Source organism: Curcuma longa, chromosome 5 (genome assembly GCF_044706935.1).
Source record: "Curcuma longa cultivar G26 ecotype Majalengka, Jawa Barat chromosome 5, ITB_CL_G26_1.1, whole genome shotgun sequence".
Lineage (NCBI taxonomy): Eukaryota > Viridiplantae > Streptophyta > Magnoliopsida > Zingiberales > Zingiberaceae > Curcuma > Curcuma longa.
In genome coordinates this window covers 9,507,207-9,529,038 of record NC_133865.1, presented here as the reverse complement: position 1 = coordinate 9,529,038, position 21,832 = coordinate 9,507,207, and the positions used below count along the sequence as shown (strand labels likewise).

The following is a 21,832-nucleotide window of genomic DNA, read 5'->3' as shown; positions in this document are numbered from 1 at the left end:
AATTATAGCTTTCCAATTTATTTCCTCATAGATAGTCGTGAAGTCGACTGTGTGGATCATTGGAATGACAGATTTCACATTTTGCTGAGGAGTTCTTTTTTTAAAGGTCAAAGGACATTTGAAATCATGACTGAACAAAATCCACGATAATGGACGAACGATTCAACTCCTATGTCTCTCGACGATAGATGCCAATTCTTACATCTCTCAATGATCTACTTCACTTGGCACCCGACTCTTTGTTCTGAGTCCTCCATCTACGTGGGAGAATGCAGAACCACACGATCAATAAGAAATGAAGGGAACATGGACCCTCAGATAGTGGAGAAGTGGAGTAAGATGATACCCCTTTAATTGGAATAGAGGATCATGAGTACCACCTATGTTCTCTAAAGGGAGAGTATAGCGGGCGCAAATATGCATAGATATCTAGAGTTATTTTTTCCCATATTTTTTATTTCATTTACTTTTGTTGTCGAAACTAATTTAAATATCAGAATGACTATGCTAAAATATATCTTAATCTCATTCTAACTCTCTTTTAGTCTGGTAGATAACTAATGGTTCTGGGTGTTTAGTCTTCACTCTTGTAGATCCGTCATAACTCTCTTATTGTTGATTCCTTATTCCTTGATCTGAGGAACCAAATCGATATAAAAGGCAATTAAAACTAAATTTTAATTCGAACTCAACTCATTATTTTCTTATATATGTATATATAATTTGTTTTAAAAATAAAAGTTACGTTGTATTAGTTTTTTATTCCTTTTTAAATGGAAAATCAGAAGGCTCTCACATAAATTCTCAATTAGATTTAGAATTATCTCTTTTAACTTTTAGTTGGCCAATCAACCAACGGGCCGAAGTGGGCCCAAGATCTATGAGAGCTTTTGGGCCCCATGAACTCATATTCGAACCAAAATCTCCTAATTAATAACTCGTGTAAAAAAAAAAGTTAGGTGCTAAAAAAAATTAATAATTACTTTTTTGCTGTACTTTTTTACATATGTCAAATGTATATTAAAATATTTTGATATATATATATATATATAAACAATATCAATATTTAAAAATAGATTTTCATGTAGGTCAACTTTTTTAACCTTTTGAAATGTAAAATTACCAATTAAATTTTTTTATATTCAAAACTTGATAATAATTTGTTTTTAAATTGATAAAATTATCAATAATTTTTTAGAAACATAAATAAGATTTTATTAATTTTAATTTTGAAAATATATTTCTGTTGAAGTTATGTATTATCAGTAGTATTTTATAAACTAAAGAAGAGTGGATTAAGTTTTTAAAAGAAAAGAAATACAATTAAAAATAATAATAATAAATATAATTAAAATAATCTAAAATTAAAAATTATCGTTTTCAAAATAATTTAAAATTAAAAGTGAATATTTTTTTTAAAAAATGAATATAAATAATATAAAATATATAAAATTAACGGTTTTAATATAATTATTTTTAGTCTCGAGAATTTAATGATACTTTATTTTTTACATTTTATTTTATTTTATTTCCCTCTCATTGAACAAATAATTATATCCGTTTCAAATTAAAAAAGAATGCTATTGATTTTTTTAATAAATAAAAAATAAAAAATGGTTTAGAATAAAATTGAAACGACCGCCAGAAAGCAAACCTACTCGATATATTTGAAAAACTTCAAAAAATAGGATATTTTATTAACTAACCTTTTTTTAAAATAATAATAATATTATTATTATAAATTTATATAATACTATGCCTCGTCTTTCCTTCTCCATGGTTTGGGGCTTTCGGGCGTCCGCAGAGATTCGTTCCGCTTCATCCTCAATACAGATCCGCTTTGATTTCGCATTCCACCGCCGAGCAGATCGAAACCCTCTCCGGCGGCGGCGCCACCCTCCTTCTTCGTCTCCTCCTGCTCGATCCAACAGCTCGCGTCCCAGCGGAAGCCGGCCCTCAGCCGTAACCGGCAAACCCCCAATTTCCCATCCCTTTCTCTACTCCCCTCGTCCTCCCGCAGTCACAATCTCCAGCCTCCCTTTCTCCACCTCTCTATCCGCTCCAGTTTTCTGATCGTCGCGTAACCCCAGTCTCAGGTTCCGGCACGAGGCCACGATCCTCGCAGCCCTTCCCTTTCCGCGGGACACTATCCTCGCGGTCTTGGCTCCTGCGAGAATCGGCGACTTCACGAGGTTCTACATATTTACACTGAAGTTGGTTCGAAGCGACTAATTTACATAATCGCAGCTCTTCTAAATTGAATATCGGTTTGTACTATTTCAGCAGCAAAGACACTTCATGTTATAATTGATGGAAGTAAATTTTATGAGCTAGCTCTAGGCGTTATTTATTTTTAGAACAGTTCTTATTGTTCCTTTTCAAATCCGAAGGTAGATTTGAGAATATGCACTCTTATAATTGCCTTTTCTCTTCAAGGCTATAGTATTTTACAAAATTTTAGATTTCCAGAATTGTCTTAGATTCTATGTTTCATTCACCTCCACTCTTCTATGGGAGTGAGAATTGTTGACATAAATAGAGAGTGAAGAATCAGACACTACCATATTGTTAATTTGAGGCACTGAAATGTTTCTAGAATTAGTGATCACGGATTCACAATGACTGAAGTATTAACAACTATTTTCTCAGTTATTCCATGCCTTTTCCATTTGTAATAATTTGAAATCTGTACTAGATGATGAAACATAAGGGTGACCTAGTAACATTCTAATAATTGCTTATGGATTAAAATCATAGTCTTTTGCTAATTGTTAGGAATTAATCAATTAATCAAGAGTAGTTTGTCATTTTCTTTTCTAGGTTATAAATAAATATATTTCTCAAATGCAAACCTTGTTTGTTAAACCAATAAACATCTTCTTATATATATATATTCAACTGCTGTTTGATGGACTATATATATAATTTTTCAAAAACATTTTTTTATTTGGTGTTCTGCCCAAACGAAAATGTTGTTTCCATCATGCTAGAATGGTTGGTGCTTGATTTTGTTTTGAGCTTCTGTGGTTTTGTCTTATTGAATCTGCACGGCCGTTTTCCCTTGGTTAGCTCATCTGCCAACCCATTATTTCCAAATTTTACAGGCTTTCATCTAACGATATTGTTATTGGGCAAGGTCATTGCTTTCTGATGTTGGCTGTATAAATGTTAAATGAAGTAACCAAGCAGGAAATAGTTCTTAAAATTGACATTCTAAGACATCTTGCATTATGATATATGGAAACACGTGTAGGGATTATTTAGCTTTAGTCAGAGTTAGAGAAAGCAATTAGCTAATTTGGTTTTAGCTGGTATGGATGCTTCATACTTATTTGATACAATTATGTTAGATGATATGAATGTGTTCAAATGAGACTCATGCACATCAATTAAGTGACATGTCAACATGAATGCTAGTGCAAGGAATGCCCAACTCTTAAGGGTTTTATAGAGGCATAATCAATTAGTGTTGTTTTGATATATGCATTTGAAGGTATTCATGGTGGGAACTCATGAAGCTGATTACAAATAGACAATAGTTGTCATCCCATTCGATTTTGCTATTTCAGTAAACTAGTAATATGTATTGCATAGGTTCTGTATTCTATCTTAGGTCTGATCCTGATGGTGAATTAATATGGAATGCAGTTGGTGACTCACTAAAAGAAGCAACCAGTTTTTTTCTGGAAATATGCAAGCCATAATTACATAATAGACACAGGACAACCATATGGTCATATACACATGTATATTCCGTTACAGCCCCAACATTTTCTTTAAATTGTCGATTGAGAAAGATTCCTTTAGTTTTTATGGTGTTCTAGGGTGTCAGAAATTTCAGGTTCCATTTTGTTAATTATAAGGATTTAAGTTTCCTGCAAAATCAACTTATACTCATTCTATCTATTTAATTCCAATGGTTCCTAGGTAATTCTTAGAAACGTATTTATACTGGCAGCCTCTTCAAGTTCACTTCTAGAACATCAATTTCATTGAACTCCTAGTACAATTAATTCACATGTAATTAGTACTTGCTGATAGAACTTGATTTTTTTAACTCTCTAGGGCTAGGCATTTCAAGGGAAATTTTTTAGTAGATTTCCCTGAAAATATGCTTGATATCTCCATTTGACAGTATCTGTATTTGTTGTCGCAGGGATATAGCTGATGAAGTATGAAGCAACAACTGCATATGATTTAATGTTCAGCACTATGTAGTGACAAATAGTATAGGCTAGCCCAGCGTAACTTGACCTGCATTCTCTACCTACAGAACCAAACAAGTATATTTTGTCAGATGTCCCTCTTTACCAGGTTCTTTTACAAAAGACCACCTGATGGTTTGCTAGAATTTGTGGACAGAGTTTATGGTAAGCATTTTATCTACTTTAGTTGTCTGTATGTATTGTATATGTTCTTCAATTAAGCTATTTTTGGGTATCCTTGTGCAGTTTGTGATTCGTGCTTCTCAACTGAAGTTCTACCTGATGGATTATACAACATCTATTTGCATGAAATTATCACTGAACTACATGAAGAATTTGCTGATTCTTCCTTTCTTGCATTCAACTTTAGGGAGGGAGAAAAAAGAAGTCAGTTTGCAGAAATTTTACGTCAATACGATGTTACTATAATTGATTATCCACGCCATTTTGAAGGCTGCCCGCTCCTTCCTTTATCGCTTGTTCATCACTTCCTTCGAGTCTGTGATTATTGGCTCTCTCTTGGGGATAATCAGAATATTATACTACTACACTGTGAAAGAGGGGGCTGGCCTTTGTTAGCATTTCTTTTAGCTTGTTTTTTGATTTATAGAAAATTGTATAGTGGCGAACAGAGAACTCTAGATGTTGTACATAAGGAGGCTCCTAAAGGTCTTTTGCAGCTTTTATCACCATTGAACCCATTACCATCTCAGCTACGATACCTGCAGTATGTTGCTAGAAGGAATATCACTCCACAATGGCCTCCTGTGGAACGGGCTCTTTCTTTAGACTGCCTTATTCTTCGAGGCGTTCCAAGCTTTGACTTGGATAGTGGTTGCAGACCGTTAATCCGAATTTTCGGACGAAATATCCATAAAAGTGATGGTCTTTCTGTTGGCACACTATACACAATGTCCAAGAAGAAACCCATACGGCGCTACCAACAGGTATACGGTACTTGTTTTACTTGCTTATGTAGCACTATATTCTGAAGTGCCTTGCCAAAACATGTTGATATTGCTTGCCCTTGCAGGACGAGTGTGATGTTATAAAAATTGATATCCAATGCCTAGTTCAGGGAGATGTTGTTTTGGAATGTGTCCATCTTGATTTAGATCCAGAGAGGGAAGTAATGATGTTCCGTATAATGTTCAACACTGCTTTCATCCGATCTAACATACTCATGCTGAACTATGATGATGTTGATACACTATGGGATACCAAAGACCAGTTTCCAAAACGCTTTCGAGCAGAGGTATATGTTGTGTATTCTATACTGAAGCTATTTGAATAATTACTAATGCTTCTTGCCTCAACTAATTGTTTCTACACGCATTTCAATCTCCAGGTGCTGTTTGGTGATTCCAATAACATCACTCCTCCTAGAGCTCCAACTGTAATTTTTAATGGAGAAGTAAAAGGCGGATTGCCTATAGAGGCTTTTGCGAAGGTACAAGAACTTTTCAACAGTGTTGAGTTGCTTGAAAGAAGCGATGATGATGCATTCTGGCTGCTTAAACAAATATCAACCAATGCATTGCAAGAAAAACTTGAAAAGCTGATTTTAACAGATGCTAAGGAGGTTTCAAATATTCAAAATAAAGTGGGTTTACAGATGCCTCTAATGTCAATGTCGGAATCTGATGAGGAAAAAGATTCTGTAACTTCAGATTCTGCTGCGTCAGTGGACAATGAGAAGGTTCAGCATGTTTCAAGCACCACGATAGACATGGAAAAATTACTTGACATTTCCAAAGATTCTAAACTTAAAGGTAAACTTACCTTTGGATACTTATATTTCTTGGTTAAATATGAACATTATACTAACAAAATTTGTGTAACAGATTCCCAGCAGTCCACTTCCAGAATTGCTGATCTTGGCATACCACTGTCAGTTTCTCCACCTTTTGAAAGGAATCTTGAGTTTATAGAATCAGAAAGACCAAATTCTATTCCTGAAGGTGCTCCACCTCCACCTCCACCTCCACCTCCACCTCCACCTCCATCACTACATTATCTAGTAACGATTCCCTGCTACCATTGTTACCTCCTCTTTCTTCCTCCACGGTTAATACAATTCCACTACCACCACCACTTCCTCCCCCTCTCGCGCAAAGTAAATGTCTCAATCCAAAGCAGTCATTGTCTTTGCCACCACCTTTGTCACAGCCACCACTGCCTCCACCACCACCTCCTCCGCCACCGCCGCCGCTGCCACTTGCTCAAACTCAACATCTCAATTTTGCTCCAGTTTCTCCCTCTCCCCCTGCATTCACATCTAATAAAGATGTTCAGCAGACTCCTCCACCACCGCCACCGCCTCCTCCTCCTCCTCCTCCTCCTCCTCCTCCTCCTCTGGTTCCTACCCAAAATAAATACCTCAACCCAACACCTCCACTGCCATCAGCATTACCAATGTCTCCTTCTCCTCCCCCTTTGTCTACATTTGCATCCAATAAAGATCTTCAATGGCTTCCTCCTCCTCCTCCACCTCCACCTCCTCCTCCTCCTCCGCCTACATTCATGGCTAATAAAGATCTTCAACAAATTCCTCCTCCGTCAATGCCATCTAATAAAGGTTCTTTATCTATATCACCAGCTAATCTTGCTCAACCACCACCACCTCCACCTCCACCTCCACCTCCACCTCCACCTCCACCTCCACCTCCTACTATTAAATTGAACAAGGGTCCTTGCCCTCCTCCCCCACCTCCTCCTCCAATCGTATCTACTAGAACCCCAATGCCTCCTCAAAATGGAAAAGGAAATATTCCACCACCACCAGCTCCTCCTCCAATTTCCAGTGGCAAAGTTGTGCCTCCACCACCACCTCCAGCGCCAAAGCCTCTTGGAGTTGTGCCCCCTCCACCACCCTTGCAAGGTGGGGTTCGTGGGATGCCAGGTCCACCACAGCCTCCTGGGCTGAAGGATTTAAATATGCTAGCACCACCTACTTCATCTGTGGGCAGAGGGAGAGTAACTGCTCATAGTCTTGGAAAAGGTCGTGGATCTTCACAGTCAATTCCACCAAAGAAAACTCCATTAAAGCCATTGCACTGGGTAAAGGTTACACGAGCAACACAAGGAAGTCTTTGGGCTGATTCTCAGAAGCATGAAAGTCAAACCAGGTAGATCAAGAACAAGAACCCTTTTGGTTACTGTTTGATATCTCAAACAGATTGGTTATTACAATGGTACTTGTACATTATTGATCTGATGTAGCTTTTGAATGCATGAAGTTTCTCATTGTGCATGCTCATTATGTTAAAGTGAGAAAATGGTACTTTAAATATTTTCATCCTTTGCAACTTTTGGCAAAAAACTCCTCATGTTGCACAAATTTCCTCAGAGAAGTATTGTTTCAGTGCTTACAATTTAAGTGATTTGTTTAATTACTAAGTTCCTCATCATTTCAACTTTGAGCAACCTGTTTCTTCTTAAGTTTGAAATCTGATGCTTTCTTAACCTTTTGGATAGGGCACCTGAGATAGATCTATCTGAACTAGAAAGTCTCTTCTCAGCAACAGTTGCTACTGATGAACGTGGACGGGAGAGAACTGGAGCACGACGCAGTTCTGGCACAAATAAGTCTGAGATTGTTCATCTGGTGCTTAACATGTTATTTTCTGAAGTCTTTTATGTTTGTTAATTATTTGATATTAGAGTCTTGTTTTAGCCACACTAGTCATTTTTGAATGTTAACTTGCTAAGTTTGTACCCAGTTTGTTGTTAGGAACAAACCTTATCTTCTTTGAAAAGTAGTGTCTACTTCACATGCTATGATACTTTTTAATTTTTTATGCTTCTCTGCTGCATGTCTTGGTCATCATGGTAACAATTAGGGATCAATGCTTTTGTTTTCAGTTGCCTGCCTGTATGTTTGTGTTTTAAAGGGTTTCTTGTTTGTACCTCTTTGTTTCCAATAGCTAAAGTTACTTCTTGGCAGTTCGATTAAAGCCAAATTTGTAAATGCCCATTAATTTCTGTAACTTAGTTTGATGTGGACTTCTTACTTATGCTAACCAAAACAATTTGTTTGTTGGTCCACAATCAAGTGTATAAGAAGTGTGAATTCATGTATGTTTTCGGTTTCAAAACAATTGTATTCATAAATATGTCTACATTTAAATATCCTTCATTAGATATCAATCTTTTTAAATAACCTAACTGTATAGTATGACCAACTAATATTCTGATGCTTCCACTCCTTGTGGTAGTCATTTGGGGATAGTTGGGTCTATTCATTTTTTCCATGCGAAAAGAAAGCATCTAGTTCTCGGTGTGAGATGATTTACCATTTCTTTTTATTATCAGATTGACATGCGCAGAGCAAATAATTGTGAGATAATGCTTACAAAAGTCAAGATGCCTCTTCCTGATATGATTGTAAGTTCAATTTTCCATTATTGTTATGCCACCTTAACTTTTGATATTTAAGGAATGTAATCATATATTTTCCATTTTGCCTGCCTGTTGGCATATAAGAAATGTCCTTGTTTTTGATGCACTTCATTTGATGAACATTTCATCATCAAGATCCACACTAGTCATTTAAGGGCATAATCTTCAGAATCTAAGAGAAGTTTAAGGCATCATATGTATACGTTACACTGTCAAAGTTTGTTGGGCTTAATTGAAAACATAGTCATAAATGAATGAAATTTAATATTTTGTTAAGTTGTTGAAGTCTGAGATTCGCTTTGAGATTGTTGGTAAATATTAGGTAACTGTTCTGTTATAAATTAGAACAACTAGATCAAGTGACTCTTTACCAGAGATGTTCATAATTATGAATCCAAGAACCCTTTTTTCTCATATGAAATATTTTTTTAAGCTCATACATAAATCAAACTGGCAAACACATATTGCTGTAGTTTATTGACATTTTATGGCTTTAGTTGCTTTGGTACTTTACCTCCATCATTCTTTCCTATTTCATGACCTACTCCATTGCAGTTGGTGGTTCCAAAATGTCTTCCTCTTTAAGAGTATACTAAACAGCATTGGTGTCTCCAATCCCACATTCTCCTATCCAATTACTTAAATAATATTGGCTGACTCTTGCTTCTGTCAATATTTTTTCATGCCCTTGTTGGCTTGTTCTACTATCACAAAGTCCATTCTACCAGATATTCTGGTGTTCATGTGATCATGCCCTTGTTCTACTATCACATAGTCCATTCTACTAGATATTCTGGTGTTCATGTAGTCATGTTCTACTCTATGGTAAATGCTAGTTCCAAAATATCCTTACCACTTTTAGAGTATTCTAAGTGATTGGTGCCTCCTGTCCCATATGCTTGTATTCACTAAAATAGTTAATTTTTTCCTTATTGTTAGCTTTTCTTATTATTTCATGTCTTTCTACTATCCCTTTTAATCCATTCTCTGAGATGTTGTGGCTCTGCTCATAGTTTTAAAATTGCAAGCTATGCAAATTGTGAGTTTTGGTTTCCTTGAATATAATATTACTTTGTAGTTTTGATAAACCTAGTTCCTTTCCACTGGGATCTGATTTTTTTTTTCATGGCTTATTTTATTTGTATGATAAACCTTTTTGTCTATCCTTGGGTATATTCATTGCTTTGTTGTTTATCTCTAGAGTGCAGTTTTAGCTTTGGATTCCTCAGTTTTGGACATTGATCAAGTGGAAAATCTGATCAAGTTTTGTCCTACACAAGAAGAGATGGAGATGCTAAAGGTAAGGTGTCAACTTTGCTCAATGTTTTTATGTTTGGCGATGCCTGGCTTTATTGAACATTGTTACCATAACAATGGTTTAGTCTGATTCACTTTCCTTGCATCTTCTTCTATTTCCATATATACTGTTTGTAGATGCATTTTTAACTTATTGAGATATATATTGGAATATAGAAATTTTCTCTGTTTTGATGATCTCCTGCTCTTCCATGTTTTTAACATCATTAGTAACCTGTGTCCTTTTGGCTGAATTATGTTGATGAGTCAAATTTCTGTAATTCTATCTAAAAGCTTTTGTTAAACTAGTATCTAGAACTGAGAGTGAATATTAGCCACATCCCTACAAGGCAACTTGACCCTAACATAAGTAACAGAGACAAAACTTGAAATTGACATGACACAATTTTAATATATAAATGAGTTGTCATGAATCGATCAATTTATAAGTATAATTCAATTTAAAAATTAGTAACTTTTATGTCATATAACTTAATTTAATTAATCTTACCCCTTCTAGAATTATTTTTTAAAAAATATATATTTTTCATATTATCTCATCTAAGTTTTTTGTTGACTTGAATGGATGTCTCATTTATTAAATGAATAACATGATATGAATTGCCACCTTATTAGCATCTTAGAACTAGCAAAAAGGATGGTTTTTTTTTAATCGAGTGCTAAATCTTATTTTCAGTTGTTTTGACAGTATTTTGATAAATTTCTTTATGTGGATGCCCTATTTTAGTTATTTTTGGTATAGACCTTTTGACTGCTTATTTGGTCATTTCAACCATGTGGCATAATTTTGCCATCATTTACTTGAAAAAAATGTGTTATACAATAATGATTTTCCTATATTTTTGTCAATGTTGAGTATGTTTGAATTTGTTTCATTGCTGTGTTTCTGTCCTTCCTAATTTGTATATTATCATTCAGAATTATACAGGCAACAAAGAAATGCTCGGGCCATGTGAACAGGTATGCAGAGTTCCCTATGAAAAATATTGTCTAAGTTTTTGTTGGCACTAACTGGTGTTTATTTTTAATTTCGTTAGTTTTTTTTGGAGCTAATGAAGGTTCCCCGAGTAGAATCCAAATTAAGGGTTTTCTCATTTACAATTACATTTTCCACTCAGGTAGTGTCTTCTATTCTCTTGTCCTTAATTTGTTACTAAGGCCTAATATTCTTGCTGTAGCTGGGACATATTATTGCATTTAACTTTAACAGGTAAGTGAGTTGCGGGCAAATTTGAAAACAATCAATGATGCAACTAACGAGGTACCATTGGTGCATGCTGTCATTCTCCTATGTATGCTCCGTCATATTCGATTGAGATATTTTCAATGATTTAGGTGAAAGAGTCTTCCAAGTTGCGCCAAATAATGCAGACTATTCTTACATTGGGTAATGCCTTGAATCAAGGCACTGCTCGAGGTGAAATTTGAAGAAAAAACTCTCTGATTTGTTTTTCATCTCAATCAAAATTTACTTGGTTTCCCTTTTATAATTTTGACAGGTTCTGCTGTTGGATTTAGGCTAGACAGTCTCCTTAAATTGTCAGATACTCGAGCAAGAAACAACAAAATGACGTTGATTCACTATTTATGCAAGGTAGATTAGACTATAGTCATCATTTATTTAGTTGGATTTGAAAATTTCATTGTAAGGTACCCATGTTTATTATCCCTTTCATGGGATTTTAGTTTTCAGTTGATGAAACTCAAATTCCAGAGGATTTTTTTTGTGTGATATAAAACCCACAAGACATGGTTTTCTTAAGAATCTCATGGACAAAGGCATGAATTTTGGAGATACTAGCCATATTCATCTTTATGATGGTTATAGACAGTAATCATATTGACCTTGTAGTTCTTGTTATCCTTGCTACTGTAATTTACAATTTATAGAAGTTCATACTATAATTTAATATGATAAATAAGACCCAGTTTGTTACTACATTATGAAGAAGTTTGAATTCCTAATGTTGGTTTACGATACTCTTTATGAACCTCATCATGGTTCTGACATTTTAATATTGTAGTTGGTTGATTTTTGCTTGATCAGCACATGTGTGCCCAAGGGTTTATTTCTTCCAGATAAAATTCAAGTATACATGCATTTAATGTGTGCCAAATTATTAGTCTAATTCATTAGTTTGAAATGGCTAGAAAAGTTCTTTATTTTCTTATTTGTCCATCCTCTTTGTCCCTCTTCCTCTTATTCATAAAAACAATAATAGGCCTTGAATCCTGACTATTTGGCCAACTTTCTTTTTGTTGTAACAAAAAATAATTAATTGTGATATTAACTAGGAGTTTGTTGTTAATAAGGACATTATGCCGGCTCTACTGGCCAAGCTGTTTGAGTTTATTGTTCATTGTTCTTCAACACTTGAACTATCTCAGCCTTCACTTCCCACTTGCTAACTTGAAGTGGGATTTAACTTCTTTATCGGCTATTATAACAATATTTGAATCCCTGCATATTAAGATGGAGGAGCCAATGACATTTTTTTGTTGCTTTTTCTGGGTATCCTGCTTAGCTTCTTGCAGAGAAAATGCCAGAGTTGCTTGATTTTGATAAAGACTTAATTCATTTGGAAGCAGCCTCCAAGGTAGTTTATTAAAAATTCACCTTGATCAAATTTAGTGTATTTTTTTAGCTGGGTATTTTCTTATTCTGGAGATGTTCAAACATCTTGTTCAAGTTTCATTTATGGTAGAGTCTTGCAGTAACTTGTTTTTAGCAAAACACAGATTCAGTTGAAGATAGTGGCTGAAGAGATGCAAGCTGTCAGTAAGGGCCTTGACAAGGTTGAACAGGAGCTTACTGCCTCCGGAAATGATGGTGATATATCCATGGGCTTCAGAATGGTGCGTAATAGTCAATAATACCGACTTAACCTTTTTGTTATGTTGAATGCTATAGTTGACTAATGTGTCTGAGCTAATAACACATGCCATTTAAAAATAGCATTATTTAGCTGTGTGAGACATGGAAAGTCAGACTAGGTGGCGGGCAGTCTGATAGGTTACCATCTGCTAAAATTTGAGGAAAATATGAGCTGATGCTTTTCTCTGAAAAATCCAAAGGCTCTTGTCTCTACCTACTAAGAATTTATATTAAAATTTATTCTATTGAATAGCAGAGACTCACATTTTGCCTTTTGGCATTGATGTAATTTATTATTTCGAAAAGGTGAATTTTTGTTTCATTCCATTAAGTACTGTATTATTGCAAGAGCAACATGTTACATTACTCTGAACTGTAACATGTTCAAGGAGACTGCACGTGATATTGTCTTTCACATTTCTTGCCATTGGGTTCTTATTATTTTTTGTGTGAAGATAGTTTTTGTTGTTGTTAAGAGGACTGGAAGGCAATATGCTGCAGGAGCATATTAGTTAGAAAGATGCACAACCAGAAAAGAAATCACAAAATAATAAAAAATGATCATGGAAAAGCCCACTGGGTTTTATACAGGAAAGGAATATAGGTAGAGTATCTTTGACGCACAGCAGTGGATCACCACATAGCACATGAATTCCAAATCTCCACTTCATGACATAAGAACGGCTAGGCTTTAGATAGGTCAGACTAGCATTTCAAAAACAATCCAACTCTAGAACATCTTTGACAATATACATACAACTAACTGCCTTTTCAAAACCTTTTTCTGAAGTTATACGATCACTGAAAATAATTGGCATTATTTTGAATGATTCCATTCTTGCAATTTTAGGCCTTGAAAAGTTTTCTTGATGCTGCTGAAGCTGATGTAAGGTTCGTTACATCATTATATTCTGAGGTGGTAAGTACCTGTCCGTTATCCTTTACATCATGTTGAGTGTCTTTAATCATTATGCTTTAATGAGTGTTTTTTGTTACAGGGAAGAAACGCAGACTCTTTGTCTCAATATTTTGGAGAAGATCCAGCCCGTTGTCCATTTGAGCAAGGTTATTTTTGTCTTTTTTTTATTCTGTCCCCTTTTTATATCTATTTTCTCTTTCAGAATGTAGGCATATAGAGAAGGCTCCTAGGTTTTGAAAATTTGTTCTAGCATGTTGTTGAATGACTGTTCTCTGCCATTTCAGCTCCTTAATCTATTGTGATTAAGAACTTGAGGTTATTCCGGATTCAAATATCAGATTTCTATATGTTAAGTTTTTTGACTAAGTCATGAAAGAATTGGACATTTAGAAACTGACTCTGGACAATGCAAATATTTTATGGAAAATTTCGGAAACTTAATGGGATCACCAAGTTATCATCAATAAGGAAACAAAATCCATCAACATGTGATCTATGCCAACAAAAACATTCAGGATTTTTTTTAAGATCATTTGTAGAATTAGAAATTCTTAAACTACTATCTTTCTTTTCAACACACTTAGTAGAACTCATACAATTTGAAGATCTTAATTATCCTAGGAATCTTATTGAAGAATCTAATGAATGTGAAACTTGGATTCTGGTGATAAGGTTTAGAAAGAAACTAAAGTTGTGTAAGGTAAATACAGTTGAGACTGAATATATAAAGTGTAACTTCAAAAAATTACCAAGAAACATCAAATGAAAATATGGAATAATTAATTTGGATAAACAGACTAGTACTTTGTATTTTTTTCTCTATTTTTAACAAGGAAAAATTGATAAGATACTTTAATAGAATAAAGACTCGGTTAACATAGAGATGGTTCTGGAGCATGCAGATGTTGCAACTTGTGTGGTCTTTAGGTTAAAATGAAAAATCAATAAGGTCGTGGCATACAATGCTGCATGTATTGGGGTGGTTTGCTTGGGAGGAGGATGAAAGCCAATAAATGAATGGATAACAGAAGAATGAATCGAGAGAAATCTATCCAACCTCCTGTTTACTTAGGGAACAGATGGTGGGTGGGCCAATGTTTTAATCCTTTAAATTCTCGGTTTACTTCTGATGATACTAAAGAGGACGGATACACTCTTTCATCAAAAGGAAGAAAAAGAAAACTTGCTGATCATGACATCCATTTGCAGTCTTTGTTTCCATGGCTCACTCACCATGCTATCAAAATCCCTAGGACCTCAAGTATGGGCATCTACAACTTTCAAATCCCTACCAATAACTTCTACCAAGATTATGATCAAGATTCACTGAGTATATTACCTCTCTTAATAACAAAATATAAACTTACAAATTCCACAGAAAATGGTTTCATCAATTTATAAACCTGACCAACTTTAAGCAAAGTTGGTCATATAAAATTCGATTGGTCAATTGATTTCCTAATAGGATCAATTTAATCAATTCGATTTGAGCATGCCATAGTTTGAGGGATAAAGTAATCAAAGATCAAATAAAATTTTACACAAAGACAAGTGACCCGATTTACTAGTTGTCATATGTAGAGTTCAGTGAATAGGATAGGTTCTGTATAATTTACCCTAAATAGTTGGTACAACTACTTGAGTTCGAATTACATTTTGAATGTTAGCTTCATTGTAGTTTGTTTATAGAACATTTGTTACCTATACATGTTTGGCTGAAATCTTGTTTTTCATCTGTTTTGTAAGGCAGGACAGATTTATAGTTACACAAGGAACATATTTTTCTGAAACCAAGAACACATGTTTTATAGGTTTTGATACCACTGAGTATAGTTGCACCCTTTATTCTAATTGATTTATTCCTTCTTAATACACCATCTATGACATTTACCTTTAGAAATGTGTTTGACTTACCAATTATTCACGGTTGAATTACTTCTATCATTTAGCAAATAAATACATAGTTGTTTTCATTGTTTCATAATAATGTAGATGGGCTGGAGCCTGGAATCAATATCTATATGGCTTCTCTAGATATACACCTTTTTCATGATGAGATGGAGTTGCTCTTTTCTTGATGCTGGTGTATTATCATGTACTTATTGACTTATGTGCAATTAAACTTTTTTGCAGTCACATCAATTTTAGTAGCCTTCGTAAATATGTTCAAGAAATCTCGTGAAGAAAATGGACGAAATGTTGAAGCTGAAAAAAAGAAAATGCAAAAGGAGGCATTGAAAGATAAATCAAACGCTCCTGCTAAAAAACACTGAGATTTTACTTGAATGTTTTAGTGCCTTGAGCCAGAAAAATTGATATGCTCACACAGAACCACTACAAATTAAGTCAGCCAATTAAATGTTGGCACGAGATTATGATTATGGTCTTTTGAGGTCTTTACTACATGGAGGATTATTATGACAAAGTGGCCCGGCTGCGCAAGACTCTAATTTATCGATTTCCTCCTTACAAAACTGCAGAGTTTGGCCGCATAAGATGTTCAATCCATGGTAACTTCTTTGGTGGACTTGAGGCTCTCATCTTTGCTGAGAAACAATTTAACTTGTGCATGTACGATACAGTATCCTTACTTGCGTAACACCAATTAAATCCTCTTACATGAGTTTGCAACTGAAGGTTGATGCAACTTGGGATCCACCCTTTTCTGTCCTCCACTTCTTGTTACAAAAGCCTGGAGATCTAGATTGTGTCATGGTTGGGATTTATTCTTATGATTAGTTATATGGTCTAGCAACATGTAAAGCTTAGGTCATATCTCTATTAGCAATTGTAGGTAAACATTTTGTTACTTATGAGTACACGTGGCAATGTATTTATGCTCTTAAAGTGTTCACAAGTCATAACAACCTCAGTCCTTTACAGAAACTGGAAAATGGAATCTGCATATCATGTTCATCAGTTACAAAGTGCTAGTGATCCCAACATGTTTGTTAGCAAGTTGGTGAATACATTTTATCTCAATTTCCTCCATTGGATTGTCTTTTTAGTAAATCACCAAAATCATCAGTTGAAGAACTGAATTCAGATGTCTTGAATGACATATAAGACATGCCATTATCTGAAGTTGTAACTCCAACTGATGCAAGTATTGCTTCTTTGAAAAATTACTCAATTCATAACATTTAAATTTAAAATCTTTTTGTTTGGCAGACGTGCAAGGGGAGATTAACAGATGCAGAATGGCTCCAATATTAGTTCTTATCATCATGCAAAGTGGTATGCCACTGCTTTTTGTTCCAGTGTACATTATCAACTTCTAGGCTCAACTATAGATGCTTCACATGTAAATATTGAAATGAGATAGTTACGCAGGGAGCAGACTCCCATATATTGTTCGATCCAATGTTTTAGATTCATATTCAGCTTGATTTGATGGTTCAATTTATGCTGGCAATTGAGTTAGTTACACGAGTATCAAATCAAGAATCAGTTTGGTTGATGCAGTGTTTAAGATTCATAGATTTGGTTTGATTTGACGATGGTTTATGCTCTTCATTTGTTCGTTCGTTGTGGATTTATATATTCTTCCTGGCTGTTCGTGATTTCCAATCGTTTTATTTAAATGTAAAAAAATGATAATCCCAGTAGCCACATCTCTGGGAGTGGTCGGTCTGGTCCCACGGAAGTTTTCCACCGACGATTAGGGTAAATCGGGAAGTGCATACGGTGGCCAATCCAGATGCCCAACATCCTTTGATTGCGTTCCCCATTTGAAGGAAAATTCCTACAAATATATCGTAGTTGAGAATCGAAACGCGAGTCCCTGAGTTACAATCCGAATGTCTTACCGTTGTACCATTGGTTTTACGAGTATCTAATCGAGATTCATTATGTTAATCGGCCCGGTGGTTCAAGCTGTTCATATGATATCCCTTCTTAGATAAAGATTTTTTATTTAGAAAAAAAATAGAAATTGAAAGTTGAGTAAATAAATAAATCTGTAAATTAATTTTTTAATATATTTTAATCATTTAATATAGAAAAAAGCATTTAATTTTTTAATAGTGTCATAAACATCTCTTTTAATATTTTTAATCATTTAATATAATACTCGAGACCAATCCAAATCCAAATCCAAATTGAATTCGAACTCCTGCGTCCATTTAGCTCTGCCGACCAATACCAAAAAGCAATGTCCTCCAAACACGCAACAGCCAACACCCAATCCAACCGCTGTCCATCGACGACCCTTACGTGGGGTCATCTTCTACCGCAATACCTCTACTCGGTGTTCGAGCCAACTTTCCTAATCGGACACGACAAAATCTAGAATTTTCTAGCCTTAATAGGGCAGAATTGAAGAAATAGGGCATCGCCAACCACATTGTGCAAGATTTGAGAGAGAGCAAGCGATCGTATCTGCCTTCTACGCCTTTCCTTTGTGCCGCTGCTGATTGCCTTTCCGCTTTGTCAGGTATGTTTTGCTAGAAATTATCCGCTTCAAAGTTCTTTACTCGATTTTGTTGCTTGATTCCATGGTTGCACGATCGATGGAATGCCGATTGTTGTTCAAGTCGGACTTTGAAGCAGATCTGCTAGTGCAGGCTTTGCTGTGTGCCAAATTTACGCAATCGGGAGTGATTGAGTCATATCCCTACGCGTAAAGGAAGGGACATCTTAAACTCCTATTTGGCTCACGCAGTAATGTTTGTACTGATGATTATTTTGCAAGGAACCATCAATTAATGTTTTGAAGCATTCTGTTGTTGTTAATACAGCCCCTTTGGTTTCAAGGAATGGAAGGGGGAATACATGTTACTCACAACTCTGAAACATCATGTTCATCAGGAATTTGGATCGCTAGATCCAGGTTTCATGCTTCATCTTATCTTTCAAGTGCTACCTGAATTGGTACTTCAGATATGAAAATTAGAAGACCTTTGATGCAGGGGACTTATTCTTTGACCGGCATATGCCCCTGATCTAGACTTTGTTCACTTGTTCAGAAACTAAGGTTTTTGAATTTTTCCTACTAGATATGCGTAGTTATTTTCCATGGCATTCGTTGAGTAAGAAGTATGGCTTTGGGTATTATTTCTGAAAGTGTTTTTGTAAATTGCAACCTTAGCCTTTTCACATAAAAAGTTATTATTATCGTTTTCATTTGCTCTTGTTTGAATTGTCTGAATGGCATAGAATCTTAATCCTTAATTACCAGATTTTGATGGCTACTGTATCGATGTCTGCTGTTTACAGTTGCTATTTGGTGAGCCAACATGAGTCGCCCACACGATGCGCATCGCGCATTCTTTCCCTTTGGAAATCCTTTCCGGACTATCTTCCCCAAGGGATCTCATCAATCACTGAAGATTCATGCATTGCTGTTTGCTTTTGAGCAAAATCTGACAGAAAAATTCACAAAACTGATGCCTGAGGATGTCTCAGATGTCCTTACCTTATCTTGGATGAGGTTTGCGATTCAGCTCCTATCAGATGCTCATAACGACCTGAGGACTTTTATTAATGAGCTTCAGTTACCTGTTTCCCAGTGGGATGAGAAATGGATCGACGTATACTTGGACAGCAGCGCGAAGTTGCTTGACATCTGCATAGCACTATCCTCTCGGTTATCTCGTTTGAATCAGGGTCAGCTTTTGCTGCAGTATGTGCTGCATCTTGTGGACATGTCAACTACTGCTCCACCAGCCCAGAAGCTTGTACAATCCCGATCATATCTTCAGGAGTGGATTGAACTAATCAACTCTAAAAGCCCTAAACTGGATGCATGTCCTTCGATCATCAAGTGCCTTCAAGGAACTCTTGACCTCCCAAAGGTCAAGAGCTCCAAAGGGAAGGCATTGATGAGAGCCTTATACGGAGTTAAAGCCATGACTGTATTTGTCTGTAATGTTTTTACAACAACACTGTCAGGTTGCCCCAAAGCATTTCCAGATCTGAATGTTTCTGAAGAATTTGTTTGGTATGATGCTTTTACTCACTTGCAAGCCGCTGTGACAGAGGAAATAAGGAGACACTGTGATACTGGCTCAGTTTCATTATTCAAAGAGATTGAGTCAGTTAAAGTTTGTGCTTTGAGGTTACAAGATATGATTAGCAGCATCAGTTGCAACAGCCAACCAGTGCAAGATGAGAAGACTTGCATGAATCACACAGAGGAAGAAACTGTACCTGGGAAGAGTTCTGACTTTGAAAGACAAAGGTTGCGAGATTCTGTCGCCAATTTAGCGGACGGTGTACAGACACTCGGGCATGAGCTAGATTCTCTGGTCAAACAGACAAATGAATTTTTCCAACTTATTTTGACAGGAAGGGATGCTTTGCTTTGTAATCTCAGAGAGCATTTTCTAACACCAGAAAGTTCTTCACTGATGCAAGGATTTGATTGCTGAGTTTGTCCCATGAAAAACTTGGTGTCTTGTTGGATGTGGGATCTGAAAGTCTCTCATTGTCCATAATAAGCTAACTCGAGAGACGATGCAACCTATGTATTTTATGTATTCTGTAAAGTGTATTGATACTTTTGAACAAGTTTTATATTGCATGATTTTGATTTTAGTGTCAGGTAAGATCCTATCAGTGACTAGTAAAGACATGATGCTCTCTCCAATTCTACTAATCCAACATCTTTGGAGTTTATTTCTTAGATTTGGAGGTGTTGCTGTGTTTGCTACACACACAACAAACAGTTAAGGACATAATGCCCTCTCCAAATCTACTAATCCAATATCTTTGATCTTTGGTGGAGGTATTCTTACATGTTTCTGTGATTTGTAGGTATCGTTGTGTTTCCTACTGAGAGACAACGATCAGAGTCGAAGAAATGAGCAAGAACCTTCACAGGCAAAGCTCGAAGATATTCTCCTTCAATCTCCTAAACAAAATTAAGGGGCCACAAATTATAGGACACTTTAGCAAAGCAGGGTTTTGGGGTTTTATTTGCTTACTTGATCAAACTGTTCGGGTTAGGGCTCAACACAAGTATGAATGATACTCGCTAGATTGGGAATCGACTAGACAATGTATTAAATCGCGGCCATGAGTACCATGCGAGGATGTACAACGAAGCGATAATGAGTGTTGATGGACTCCGATGTAGCTGGCTTAGCCTAAGGTTTAATGCATTTTGGCAAGAGAATTTCGAACCTACGCAAGGTGTGTGACCGAATCCAACCTACACATGATGCGAGAGCCACATTCAAACCCTCGCGACGGTCGAAACATGGCCAACAAAAACAGCTACACCAGAGTACTGAATCCATGGAATGCTTCAAAGAAGGTAATCTATGATATCTTCAGACATGTTTGGTAGCCTGTCGTCTTCCAAATTAGCATAATTATCATTGCATAAGAAAGCTTGATTAATGTTGTTTAGGTACCATGTCGCCTTCCTAATAAACGTCGATCATAATTAAACCAAATTGTTTCAACAAGAAAGGAACAAGAACCAAGAAGAAAAAAACATTGGAATTAGTTATTTATGTATATTATACATTATCTTTGCTTTTTATGATCATTTAGGGGACCATTGGTTTTCAGGCCCCTAAATCATTTGATAAATTATCCATTTTTCATAATAATAGTTAAATATACTCATTATTATTTTTATAAAAACTAATAAGTTCCTATTGATTTTCTTTTCTTCATTTTTACTAAAAGTCAAAGGCTAAACTTATTTTTCAAGGAAATGATAACCTTCATAACTCAACCACCTTGAATCTCTCAATCAATTTGTTTTGCTTTGTTGAGCTACCAACAATGATTGCAATGTGAGCTTTGATTTTTCAAATGCAATGAAATATTATTACACACTCAACAACTACTACTCTCAGATAATATTTGCTCTCAGGACATGGTTAAATTGGTTATTTTCGAGCAAATTTATTATAGTGGATAAGGGTCAAATTTCAATGAAGTCGAGATAATATTTTCTCTTAGTGACTAATTATAATTTTTCAATTTATCTTTTCATAAATGATCGTTAGATCTAATAGCGTAATCAAAATCCTTAACTACCCTAGGTTAATTTATAGAATCAACTAGACTATTTTAATTTTAAAAATTTTAATTTAATATATTAAATTAAAAATTACTGGGCTGCACTGGCTACACCAGTGGTTAGATCATTTATGTGGG

General features: G+C 35.5%; 3 protein-coding genes across 6 annotated transcripts; all 3 read left to right on the top strand.

Moving 5' to 3' along the window:
* The first annotated feature begins 1,807 nt into the window (after positions 1-1,807).
* On the top strand, positions 1,808-6,487 carry LOC141829832 (formin-like protein 3). The gene is made up of 7 exons (XM_074717331.1): positions 1,808-2,267; positions 4,157-4,370; positions 4,452-5,152; positions 5,239-5,460; positions 5,554-5,977; positions 6,050-6,166; positions 6,375-6,487. Exons 2-7 carry the CDS (start codon positions 4,298-4,300, stop codon positions 6,485-6,487), a joined length of 1,650 nt encoding a protein of 549 aa, XP_074573432.1. The 5' UTR covers positions 1,808-2,267; positions 4,157-4,297.
* On the top strand, positions 6,232-17,094 carry LOC141829007 (putative formin-like protein 15b). Its single transcript, XM_074716411.1, has 15 exons — positions 6,232-7,333; positions 7,683-7,812; positions 8,520-8,591; positions 9,808-9,906; positions 10,842-10,883; positions 10,961-11,041; positions 11,134-11,184; positions 11,259-11,340; positions 11,423-11,517; positions 12,449-12,520; positions 12,663-12,779; positions 13,649-13,717; positions 13,797-13,863; positions 15,851-16,227; positions 16,889-17,094. Exons 1-14 carry the CDS (start codon positions 6,621-6,623, stop codon positions 15,988-15,990), a joined length of 1,830 nt encoding a protein of 609 aa, XP_074572512.1. The 5' UTR covers positions 6,232-6,620; the 3' UTR covers positions 15,991-16,227; positions 16,889-17,094.
* A 972-nt stretch (positions 17,095-18,066) lies between these two features.
* Positions 18,067-20,258, top strand: LOC141829008 (UPF0496 protein 4-like). Of its 4 annotated transcripts, none has more exons than XM_074716416.1 (3): positions 18,215-18,379; positions 18,473-18,548; positions 18,935-20,258. In XM_074716416.1, exon 3 carries the CDS (start codon positions 18,955-18,957, stop codon positions 20,086-20,088), a length of 1,134 nt encoding a protein of 377 aa, XP_074572517.1. In that variant the 5' UTR covers positions 18,215-18,379; positions 18,473-18,548; positions 18,935-18,954; the 3' UTR covers positions 20,089-20,258. The 4 variants fall into 4 exon arrangements, with proteins under 4 accessions (XP_074572513.1, XP_074572517.1, XP_074572514.1 ...); XM_074716413.1 differs by having other exon boundaries at positions 18,457-18,548; XM_074716412.1 differs by lacking the exons at positions 18,215-18,379; positions 18,473-18,548 and adding an exon at positions 18,067-18,152.
* Positions 20,259-21,832: the final 1,574 nt, after the last annotated feature.

Coding starts and splice junctions, on each gene's coding strand:
- LOC141829007 (XM_074716411.1), top strand. CDS start 6,621: ATGTCTCCTTCTCCTCCCCCTTTGTCTACATTTGCATCCAATAAAGAT. Junction 9,907..10,841: donor AAGAGATGGAGATGCTAAAG/GTAAGGTGTCAA, acceptor ATTATCATTCAG/AATTATACAGGCAACAAAGA. Junction 12,521..12,662: donor ATTTGGAAGCAGCCTCCAAG/GTAGTTTATTAA, acceptor AGCAAAACACAG/ATTCAGTTGAAGATAGTGGC.
- LOC141829008 (XM_074716412.1), top strand. CDS start 18,955: ATGAGTCGCCCACACGATGCGCATCGCGCATTCTTTCCCTTTGGAAAT.
- LOC141829832 (XM_074717331.1), top strand. CDS start 4,298: ATGTCCCTCTTTACCAGGTTCTTTTACAAAAGACCACCTGATGGTTTG. Junction 5,461..5,553: donor CAAAACGCTTTCGAGCAGAG/GTATATGTTGTG, acceptor TTCAATCTCCAG/GTGCTGTTTGGTGATTCCAA. Junction 6,167..6,374: donor ACCAAATTCTATTCCTGAAG/GTGCTCCACCTC, acceptor CCTTTGTCACAG/CCACCACTGCCTCCACCACC.